This window comes from Falco rusticolus, chromosome 12, assembly GCF_015220075.1.
Source record: "Falco rusticolus isolate bFalRus1 chromosome 12, bFalRus1.pri, whole genome shotgun sequence".
Lineage (NCBI taxonomy): Eukaryota > Metazoa > Chordata > Aves > Falconiformes > Falconidae > Falco > Falco rusticolus.
This window is the reverse complement of record NC_051198.1, coordinates 10,864,101-10,876,215: the sequence shown is the minus strand read 5'-3', so window position 1 is coordinate 10,876,215 and position 12,115 is coordinate 10,864,101. Positions and strand designations below refer to the sequence as shown.

General features: G+C 43.9%; 1 protein-coding gene across 1 annotated transcript in view; it reads right to left on the bottom strand.

The window, feature by feature from the left end:
• LOC119156292 (opsin-5-like) overlaps nucleotides 1-7,932 on the bottom strand; it is a 36,320-nt gene extending 28,388 nt beyond the window's left edge. The window contains exon 1 of the mRNA XM_037405913.1: nucleotides 7,636-7,932. Coding sequence (XP_037261810.1) covers nucleotides 7,636-7,756 — 121 coding nt within the window. The 5' untranslated portion in view covers nucleotides 7,757-7,932. The remainder of the gene's footprint in view (nucleotides 1-7,635) is intronic.
• Nucleotides 7,933-12,115: the final 4,183 nt, after the last annotated feature.

The window sequence follows — 12,115 nt, the reverse complement described above, 5'->3', positions numbered from 1 at the left end:
GGCTTTGGAACGTCAAGTAGATAATGCGGAAGCTCGGGATATATTGCTAACAAAACTGGCTGTTGAAAATGCTAATGCTGATTGTAAAAGGCTATTGAAGTCTCTTCCCAACCCAAACCCCACTCTGGTGGAAATGGTGGAAGCATGTAACCGAATCGGTACGGTTGACCATAAGTTTGAAGCTACGGCTGCTGCTTTTGCAACAATGCGTGGTGTGGGGAATTGCTATGGTTGTGGTAAGCCTGGCCATTTAAAGAGAAATTGTCTTGCGCGGGCTGCGGGGAATAAACAACAACCTCCTGGTCCTGGAGTTTGTCCGACATGTCGGAAAGGGCGTCATTATGCTAATCAGTGTCGATCTAAGTATGATTTCCAGGGACAACCGATACAGGGAAACGGACCGCAGAGCGCGGGGCAGCGACGCGCGCAGACACAAATGCCACAGCTGACATTTCAACAAGCTCGGAGAGAAGTACCGACACCTCAAGTCTCTGTCCAGCAACCTCAGGCAGCGCAGGATTGGACCTGGCAACCTCACACACAGCGCTTACTGTCTTTACAGATGGATCAGGCAAATCACATAAATCTGTTCTTCTATGGTGGGATGATCAACGGAGACAATGGGATTCGGATACAGAGACAGTCTCCGGTTCACCTCAAATGGTAGACCTGAATGCAGTTGTTCGTGTTTTCTGAAAATGGAATGTACCACTCAACCTTGTTACTGATTCTGCTTATGTTGCAGGTATTGTTACACGAGCTGAAGCTTCTGTGCTGCGGAATGTTTCACATTCACAACTTTTTACCTTGTTACAGGAACTTATTTTCCTTTTGGACTCTCGATCTGCACCTTATTTTGTTATGCATATTAGGTCTCATACCTCACTACCTGGTTTTCTTGCAGAAGGCAATCGACGAGCTGATCTACTGACATTACCAGTTCAAGTACTGCCAGACCGTATTGCACAAGCTAAACTAAGTCACTCTTTTTTCCATCAAAATGCTGGAGCTCTTAAGTGACAGTTTGACCTTACTTCTCAACAGGCCTCAAGTATTATTGCTGTCTGTCCTGATTGCCAAAAACACTCTTTCCTATCAATTGCTACAGGAGTTAATCCTAGAGGATTACAAAGCCTACAATTATGGCAAACAAATGTCACACATTATTCTGAATTTGGTAACCTTATACATTTTCAGGTGCCTTGTTTGCCTCTTGTCACACAGGAGAAAAGGCACGAGATGTTCGTAGACATTTAATGCGTGCTTTTGCTACTTTGGGTATTCCCTTAAAGATAAAGACAGATAATGGTCCAGCTTATGTTTCAACCACTATCAAAACCTTTTTTGCCCTATGGGGTGTAACTTATATTACTGGCATTCCTCATTCCCCCACCGGTCAATCTCTCATTGAACGGTCTCATCAGTCTCTAAAGCGTTTATTACAACAACAAAAAGGGGGAATGGGAATGGCTATTCCGGAGGAACGGTTACAGAAAGCATTGTATGTTTTTAATTTTTTTGAATTGTTCTTTAATAGATAACAATCCACCAATAGTTCGACATTTCACTGCAAATACCTCTTTCGAGGCACGGGTTAAAGCCCCAGTATTGGTCCGAGATCCAGAAACAGGTAAAATTATGGGACCATATCCTCTTGTTACATGGGGAAAAGGTTATGCTTGTGTCTCTACAGAAAAAGGACCTAGATGGATCCCAGCGAAGAATGTAAGACCTTTCCGTGAACCTTTATTGCAGACAACTGATACCGACACCGACCCTACAGAATGAAATAAAAACTGTGTGAAGATTACTGTTTAGATATAGTTATGTAACTACATGAATGATTTCTGCCCTGAGCCTGGTGGCGCATACAGCTGCGGTTTGTGTCCGGGCTCAGAGATGTAAATAGGGGCTTCTCTGTTATGGTAAAGTGTGTCTCTTTGCATAAAAAAGAGAGGGAATGAAGGGAATGACCCCAGAGGTGTGTTCAAAGAAGGCATGCGATGTTTGATGTTTCGAACTTTTTGATTGAACCAGTTCTTGTTTGGTGTGCCCTTCCATCTATGTATAATGTTAATTTAAAAGAAAGATGATATTGTTTACACTTTGTCGATAATTGTCTTTCTGTAGATGTTAATGTAGTAGGAGGCTATGATAGGAACGTGTATCGCAGCAGTTCTTATCTTACCCAGAGTAACAGTAGGAAAAGCATTAAAGAGTTAAATCACCTTGTTTGGTAGGCAGTTAAGAATGTGAGTCAAAATTGCTACTGCCTTTGTTGTTGGTTCAGGGACATGGCTGTGAGGATTTTGATGGTATGTGCTGCGTGGATTTTAGGCGCCCCACTGCAGCAACATGTTATCAAAATCTGAGAAAATTTCAGCCTTTGTAGCATTCATTCACTCAATTGGCAGTATTGTTTGTTTGCTATTGCCTTGGTTGCTGTCATGTTTGCAAGGGCCCTGCAGAACATGGCAAACCTGGTACTAGCTGTTCAAAAAGCAAAAAGGGGAAATTGTAAAATTGTATGGAACAAGGACAGTGGGTTATTTTGACATTGATATCATGTCTTAGTTGGTTTTTTATTTGTTCTATTACTTGTGCCTTGTTTTTGCTCGGTTTCAGGGGTTCTTTTGTGTAACAGGAAGGGGGAGATGCAGGAGCAGGCTGGAAACTAGGACCATGCGTGGCAATAAGTTAGCTGAGGGGAATGTGCTCGGGCTTGTCTAGACAACAATCAACATGATGAGCTTGTCTAGACAGCAATTAACATGATAAGGCCTGTTTGCAGAGCACAGGGGAGCGGGAAACGGATGGCGCCAAAGTTGGCGCCAAGGAAAGGCAACACCTTGCTGTTAATTAGCCGCCAATCAGGGATTGCCTAGTATGCAAGGGTTAGCCTCAGGAACCAATTGGTTTAAGACGCGCAGCCTTTGAAAGTGTATATAAAGTTGTGCTCCTGTACAATAAACCGACATTTGCTTGCATCAAGCTGCGTCCCGTCTCCTCATTCGCCGCAATGAGGGAATTGATAGCTCCGAGCTGATCATCCACATTTCCAATAGATGACTGCATCTGTGCCCAGCTAAGATAGCTTATTATGCTTTATACCTAAACTTGTTCTTATGAGACATTGTTGCATGGCTTTTACTTGTAAAATCTGACAAGAATGAATTAGAAAAATGGGTGTTACACCTCACCCATCTGCAGTTTAAAATATACATGGAACCTTAAGTAGACGAATTGAAGAAATGAGAGCAAAAGTTGAAGGCAGTGTCGTAAGACAAGCTACGCTTTTCCCTGAGCAAAATAACCTTATCTCCAAGACAGAAATTGGACTGAGCATCTAGATATAGAGCAGGCATGAATGAAGTCAATTACTGATTCAGCTACCTATACAAAAGCATAAATGCCTATCTGAAGAGGTTTGCTGTAAAAGGTTTTCAGACCTGAAAACTTCATTTAAAACGTTATTAAAACCTAGAGAATTTGGAAAGCTGTCATTAACTATTGCAACTGTGAAGTGACCCTGCTTTGTTTTTAGTCTTTGCTGCTAATTATGCATACACGATACCATATCCAGGGCACATTGCCAGTTTTGGCATGAAGGAGAAGAGTCATCATGTTTTAGACTTGACAACGTGTGGAGAGATTATTTGTTCATAAACGCGATCATTTTGCGGATGAATGTTTTGTGAATAGCTTACTTCCTTTCCCACCTTCTCAGATTTATTTGTCAAACAGTGTCCCAAAATTACACTCATTCTGTCACTTGTCAAATAAGTGTACTATTACCATTCAGAAATGTGTGCCACTTAAAGGCATGTTTGGGTTTTGTGGTCTGTTCCAGTTTTCTGATGGGATTGGTAATGCTCTCAGCATGCCTTTCTGATTTAAACACTCACACAAAGTCAGAATTTGTTCTCTAGCAAATATTCTCTCCTACTGACTTAAGATTTCCGTTTCTGCTAAGCATTCACTCTAACAGCCCCAGTTAACTGTGAAACTAGGGAAAATGAGGACAGAACAGATTTGGTAGAAATGCAGAAAAGAACAATTTACTTAAGAATTCAAAGGAATAATCATGAAGAAAAAAATGCTTTATTCTGCTCCCCCCCGAGTCTGTTTGACTGAGCTAGCAGCTGTGGACAGTACTTTTAAACTGCACCTAATAATTTAAACTATACAAGGACTATCCACAGTACTATACCACTTAAGGCACAGGCAAAAAGGGGTCAGATGTCATGCTAGCAACAGGACAAGCTCCCACCTGTCTGTCAAAGACAGTTCTGAGCTCCTGCAAGATGGAAACAGTGCTGCCTTCAGAAAGGGGATGCTGACGCAGCTGACCTAACGAAAGGTAACACAGTGGCTGCTGTCACCTGCAGATAGTCCCTCCAAGCATGCTACGGTGGCTCACTGCTATGGGATTGGCACTGCATTTTGCCCCCACTTTGCCTGTCCCCTGGCCAAAGCATTAGCAAGGAAAATGATGGAATGGTGACTCGGACGCCAAGCAGCAGTGCAGTGATCTCAAAATCCCTCAGCATCTGCAAAATGCATTCATGCACTTTGATGCTAGCATGCAATACCTATTCCAGTGCAGGCTTTGAGCTCAGCTTCCAGGCAGTGTGCTGAGCACCCCTCTGTCTGGATCTGATACAGCCTGGCTGATGTATGATGTACAACACACGCATTAGTGTCCTGTCTGTCACGTATGACATCTGCAACCTGTGACAAGAGAATTTCCAGAAGGGGACATGCAAAGAGGACTCATCTCAGCAAAAAGTGTTAGATCGTGGTTCTTTGATATTTACGTCAAGATGTGGGACTGTGGGAAAGCTTAGCCAAAGATCGTTTTTTTGGACTTTATCTTGCAAAGAGGAAGATATTCAGAGGAAGCCCATCTTCCGGGTAAGTGCTAACACCAATCACATACATTCCTTTGATGTTGGAAATGTATGTCAGCATTCACAAAAAGCTTCACGGGTATACTTAGATTCGAAAGAGAAGACAACATGTAGCAATCACGAAGTGTAATCACTGCAGCTGTTTTCCAAGGCTTCAAAAAACCAAAAGCATGAAATACAAACATCTTTGGGTCTTTCTGTAAGGAAGTATCCACAGACTTCCGCAAATGCAGATTGTCTTTCCAAACCCCTAAAGAAAGGCAGGTACAGGAAGGTAATGCATGGACTGGCCTTTGTCCTCTGCTGCCAGAAGGGCAAGAGGGTGTCTGCATAACAGAATACTTTGTTCTGCTGCATCACTGCTCCCCAGATAGGTTTATGTACACCAATAACTTGGTCTAAGAGCTATAAATTGTTATGGTTGCTGCTTGCAGAAGTGCAGTAACCAACTTCTAAGGAGAAAAAGACATGAGGACTTTTCTGATTTATGTATTACTAACAATTTTTTTCAGAAGTTCTTATTGCATAAAGGTATACCTACCTCATTACATTTTAATCAGATCCACGCTACACAACTTGGAGTAATGCTATTGCTGGTTATATATACTTTGCAAGAAATGCAACTTAAGTTTTGAATCTGGAGCTAAGCTTCAAGAATAGCAGCTATGACATAGCAAGGACTTGTAAGCCTGACAGAAGGATCTGGAGCAATCAAAAACCAATGGATGTGCAACCAAAAAGTTCAAGCACCTAAGTACTTGAAGAAAGTATTTGCTAGAAGATGTGGTGTCACCATTAAGAAGAAGCAGAGGAAAACACCTCTGTTGGTCAATTGATGGAAGAAGTTTGAACTGCCAGCGTGATACAAAGGCAACACTAGGGGGATCAGTAGAGGTGGGAAAGTGTAAATATTAATGTGAATGGCAACGACAAGATCTTGCTGGGATGCTGTATTCAGTCTTGGCTATAAGTTTAAAAAAAAATAAAAAAATGGCCAGGCTAAAAAAAACAGTGTAAAAGGCTGCTAGGATGATATGCTGGAATGACAAGGGAAAGGATATTATGATAGGAGATGATTAAATTCAAATTAAAAAAAAAACAACAAACAAACCAAAACCAACCAAACATCCCCCTGCCACACACTTGCTTAGTATAGGAGTACAAAGGTACAAACATACCACAGGGTATGATTGCTCCTTCAGGAACACAGACTGGACATAGGATGTTAACAGCAGGGAAATAAATAAATAAATAAATAAATTAAAAGCAGTGACAAAAAATATATAAAGTTAGTATGATCACTGTAGCTAAGAACTTGGGGAAAGGCTGCTAAGCAACAGAGAAACACAATCGGGAACAGGCCATCAACTGGAGGAGCAGTAGAAACACCAAAAAAACCCTGGACAGTTATATGAGCAAGCATGATAGCTTCGTAAATGAGATTACATATTGTCACAGCAGGGGGCTGGCCTAGCTGACCTAACGTGTTCTTTTGTAGTCTTAAGTGCAACTTCATTAGCTGATGGTGCAGCCATTTCCCAGCCCCTCATAAAGGGACAGGCAGATGTGAACAGACTGGGGATAAATTGAAACAATTCTGATTTACCTTATGGGCACTCTTCTAAAAGTCTTCTAAGATAGAAGCCACACATTTTACTGCTAGAATCCCTCTTTTCATTCTAAACACAACTTTTTCCTCCCTGGTTTCTATAGGTAAGAAAAGAAAGTCTCGTGTAAACATATTGAAATACTTAGCATTTTACATTGTAACTTCTACAGATCTTTCTCAAGCATAAGCTGAGGGCTACTAAGCTACTTGAAATACATAATAAGCTTAGAAAAAGAAAAAAATCTGTTTAGAGCAATCATTTAAAACAGAAACGTTTTTGTATATGCTGTTTATAAGAACAGATTTAATAAAAGTTACGTTTTCTTGCATTTTCCTGTGAGGTTTTATGGTTGGAAATTTTGATTACCTAACAAACCTGCACTCTTGGAAGTTCCATAAAGTTTCCTTGTATCCTGCAACGAGCCTGCCACAAATAGACAATATTTGAACAAACAAACCGAAAGCGCTCTGAAATCGAAGTGAATTCATATTGGGTGCCATTTTCAAATCCTTATTATACACTGAAAATAGCTGTCTTGCAGCAGAACCAAAATAAACACATGGTACTGTGACTGCTAACGCAAGACAATGTTCTATTGCTTAGATCTTTCATAGGTCCTGTTTGAAGAAGTTTATTTCTATTGCATCAAATGTTTAAAGCAAGAGCAGTACAAAGAGTTAAAAAAAAATGTTTAAAACTACAGAACTGTATTTTCTGTCTCTGCAGGAGGTAATTGTAGGACGCCAACTGACTGCCAGCAGCCAAAACGCTGGAAATCACAGAACATTCATTTAGTGCTACCAGAACACAAGAAGATACAGAAGTATTATGTACTTCTGATAAGGTACTTTTTTCTCTTCTCACATATTAAGTATAGTGAACATTAGTTAAAAGTTTACAGGCTTGACTATTTTTTTTTCCTCGAGATGCCTGCATTGATTATTAATCTCTTTTTAACAAATGAAAGCTGTACCTCTGATCTTGTAATAGCTGCAGAAAAAAGTTGTGTTTTCTAACATCCTGTTCCATTAGGGTTGAAATCCAAACGCATCACTTCGAACTTCATACCAAACTCTACTTAGGAGTGTCCTTTCACATCCCAGCTGAATACATACCTAAAGCCAGTAGGTAGAAACCTATGATAGTCTCTCCTTGCTCTGTTACAGCTGCCTCCCTGCTCAGAAAACTGATGTTGTTGTTCCTCCAAGGTGCCTGTGAAGAAGACTGACCAGGCATTTTCAGCGGAGCTTATGACTCAGAAATTGCACTTCCCTCAGTGTGTCCCAGAAAAATAAAATGGTTCCAGCCTTTTCCTCAGTTTCTGCTCCCTGTATTCAAGGGAGCTCTTCAACAAGACTAATGATCTAAAGAAGGAAATCTCAAGGGACAGGAGCTTTGCAGCCCTCTGACCTGTTCTTCTTCAGTAATCCTATCTATTAATACAGCCTGTGAATCTGCAGCCAGCACAAGACGGCAGATTTCCTCATATCCTTCTTACTGCTACCTGCACAAACCTTTAATGAAGAGTGTGTATCTCTCAATCAGACAAATTCCTTTAAAATAGGGTGATACCACATAACCTACAGGCTCACAGGCATACCCACAAACATAATTTTAATTTAAATGAAACTGAGGAAAAATCTCATACAGCTCTAAAAAAACCAACCACGCATCAAAAACCCCCCAAACCCCTCAACAAACAAAAAAAGGCAGAGTAAAAAGCAGCAGGGAGGTGTCACCACCTGAGAATGTGATGTTAACACAGCAGAAGAAATCAGCTATGAAGTTACTTTACTAGCAGGATAGTTGCTAATTTTAAAAGAAATGAAGATAAATTTATTTTCAACCTCTACTGGAAATTATCTTCCTCTGAATCATATTTTTAGACTGCTAAGTACCCTCCAGCCTAGTACACTTCAAGTATAGTTGGATTTTCCCACACTGTTGAAAAATGTGATCTTGTCTTGTTGAAGCAACACGTTACACGTGGTTTAAGTAAGTCAGGCTGGAGCGTTTTTAGCCTTTACTGAGGTATTGATGATTGTATTTCAGGTATGGCTCCTCCTACCAATCAGGTTGTAGGCATAATTAAGAAATCTGAGTCTGAATGCATTCATCTGAAGCAGCAAAGGTTTCCTGGTGCGCAACACACTCTTACTGCACCGAAATGCTGGTGCAGAGAGGGGTCTCCCTGCCCTGCCCGGCTGGTCCCTTCCCACCCTGGGCAGCAAACCAGCCCCGCTGCTGGTACCCGGGCCGAAGCAAGCAAAGAACCTCACTGGGAACCTCCACTGTCCACGGGTGGGTTTTGTCCCTCCCAAGGCAGATTGATTGCTCCTGTCAAGCTTTTCCTGAGTTTGTTATGACAGTCTTACTGTGAGAGAGGGGAATAAAGGTAATGTGACGAGAATAAAAGGGGAGGAGGAGTCCTTCACAGTAAGAATGGAGGAGAAGCCACATTGTGGTGAAAGATAGAAGCCTCCTACCTTCCTGCTGATGGTGAGGACAGTGACCCACACACTTGCTTTCCTGAAGTCTCTTGCTAGGCTTAACTTGGCCCCAGCCATCTCGCTCTTGTACCAGTCGCTGGAATGCTGTGCTTTCTCCAACTTACAGTCTGCAGCATGGGTTTGGCAGTTCCTGCAGATCCTATTTAAGCAGCCAAGTGGCCTGATTTTCCCAACTGCTAGCCACAGCCCACCTGCTGATTTTTTGGAGAGACTTTTCCTAAGTCTGTCTATAGGCAGCTGGAATTTAACCCTGACAAGCCTCCTAAAACACCTTGCTTAGCAGACTGTGACAGAGTGACCTGGGACTTACCGGCTTGGTAATTAAAAAGGGCCCTAGCAGCGCTCTCCAGGCCAAAGTCCTTCACTGCTGTGCTCCTGCAACAGTCCCAGGCTGCCCCCAATATTCCCACCACCACCTTGGCTTTGAGCATCGCTTGGCCATGTGCACACCCCTCACAAGGCTGTCTGGCATGCCCGGCACACGCAGCCTTTCCTCTGCCATGGTGCTGCTCTCTGAGGTTGCCATTTAAGCATCCTGCAGTCCCCAGCAAAGCCCTGGACACGCTCCAGTTTTCACAGAGGATACGCACACAATCACAGCTTTTCAGCATTGAGCTACATCAGCTGCTCCTAGCTGGTTACCTGCCCATCTGTCAGTGGGTCGCTGTTCAGCGGGAGGGTTGGGATGGAGGAGTGCCTGAAAGCAGTGCTCAGGGACAGTCATAGGTGTTCAAGAAGGCCCACAACAAAGCCCAGCAATATCACCTGCTCTTCAGGACAAGGAACTTGGGTCGAAGAAGAGGTCCTCAGCTGAGAGCCCATCACAAAGCCTCTGTCCTTGGACGTTCATATCTTCATTGGAGTGTATTTCATCAACTACAAAGAGAAAGATGTGGAAAAGGGTGACACTTTACATTGGGCAAAAACCACTGACCTGATTCAAGCTCCCTTTACTTGTGGAAAACAAATCAGTCACCCAGCAGCCTGCTTGCAGGACAAGTCCAGGGCCTCTGGGCAAAATCCCTCAGCCTTGTGACAGGGAAGATAACAGCTCCTTGACAAGTTTTCTCCTGCGATGAGGCACATCTTACCTCCTGCTGTCACTCCTGCTGTGCAGCCAGGACCTGGTACCCGGGAACTGGGTGTTGGTGTCCCCCTGGCAGGAAGCCATGCTCACAGCAAGCATAGGGCGTGCTGATCTGCGTGCCACAGGCAGCGCTGAGGTGGCCGAACATACTTGCTGACCACTTCCCTTCATGCACAAGCAGTTTTTCCGTGGTGTTTGGCACAGGCCTGGACTTTCAAGTCTGAGTTCAGCATCTGTTGTCACACATATGCCAGTGCCCATGACTTTGATTAACTAGGGACAGGGACAACCAGCAGGGAGTATTTTTCATGCAAGCCGTTCAAGGAAACGGTACGATTTACAGGCATGTGGCCTCTTTAGGTATAAGAACTTTAAAAGGTAATAAAGTAACAATGATCATTATTTCCTGCTTGCTACAATAAAAGGAAAATCATACTATTTGCCTTGATATCCTGAACCTGAATTTTGACTTCCCAGCTGTGAGTTTCATTTGGCTTCATATAAATACTGCAGCTCCATGGACACTTCAATGAAACTTTCCATTTCAATGAGAAAGTCTTCTGCCAGACCTTGCACCTTGCAATAATAATGAGATCAAAAAAACAACCCAAAAGTCACAACAAAAATACTTTTGATACAAAGAGAAATTGGGGTGAACTGTTTTCCATGTTCAAGCATCACTTTTGATAATTCCCCCCCCATCACTGGTCTTCACACACTACACCAAGTGACTGATATCTTGGCCGGCTTGCGTTTTCTCCTTACTCCCTCCAATGGCATCCTTCAACAAAGGACAGAGGCTTTGCCGACCCTTGTGTTTTTTTTCATCTGTCTGCAGGTTGCTGTACCTCCAAACGAGAGGAAGGCTCTCCCTCTGCAGATTAGAGCCGCCTCGTTTCGTGCACTGTGGTGGTGACCAGTTCACTGGCCTCACAGAGATTACCCCTGGGCACCTCTGCTTGGAAAGATTAGAGCAGTACACACGGCGGGGAGTTCTATAAAAAGGAGAAAACTAGACCAGTGTGGTGGTACGGAGAAATTACTGTGTTGAACACAGCTATGGCTGTGGGAAGGCATGTGGAAAAACCTGATGTGGACCTGAAAGGACCCCAAAGGGCTCCTTTCCGCAGCAGGTAGGAGCTACAGGCCGGCTCCGCAGCAGAGGCAGAAGCAATGCAAGCACGCCTTGGGAGAGTGGTGCCATGGCCCCCGCTGTGGGCTCCCGCTGCCCCCCAAACCTCACACGCGTGTGCTCCCCCCACTGTGACCTGCCTGCCAGGCGTGGCAGGGGGTGGGAAAAATCAGGGGCCGTTGCTGGAGGGAGGCTGCAAGCCCCCAGCCATGGCGGCCGAGGCGGCCCGGGAGGCGCCAGCCCTGCCCCGCCGGCACCTCAGCCCTCCCGCCAGCCCGCACAGGCCGTCGGGGAGGGGGCTGCACAGCCCCTCGAGCAGAGCGCCCTGCGCACCACCCTGCCGGCTGAAACTAATGGCCTCACCCATGCCAGTAAAAGCAGAATGTGGATTGTAAGACCAGCAAGCCACGTTTTCAAGTCTAACAGAAGCTGAAACTTCTACGCTACATATACAAGAATGTAAGAAATTAATACTCATGGCTGCGCTTGAGGGTTTAACGCAGCTGTTACTGGAAGGTTAAAGAAGGAAGGAACCCTCTAAAACCATCAATACCTCAGGGTACCCGATTAAGGCAAGTGATGAAATGACGGGTTACGGCACAAGAGGCTGATAGAGGCCACTTTATGGACGCTCCAAGCCCACCAATGGCCTCCGAGGCAGCAGGCAAAGCCAATTTAGAGCGGATATAAGCCAGCAGGTAGCTCCTATTTGGGCTGCTAAAAACGTGCTACAGCCTTTTAATCCCTGTCTACCTCTCTAAACGCTTTCAAGTGACATAACATACCAGCATAAGAAGGCAAGCATCACAGCAGCATTAGCTGGCCTGAGATACTCACCCTAGTTACGTTAGAGTTCGAGCTACTGA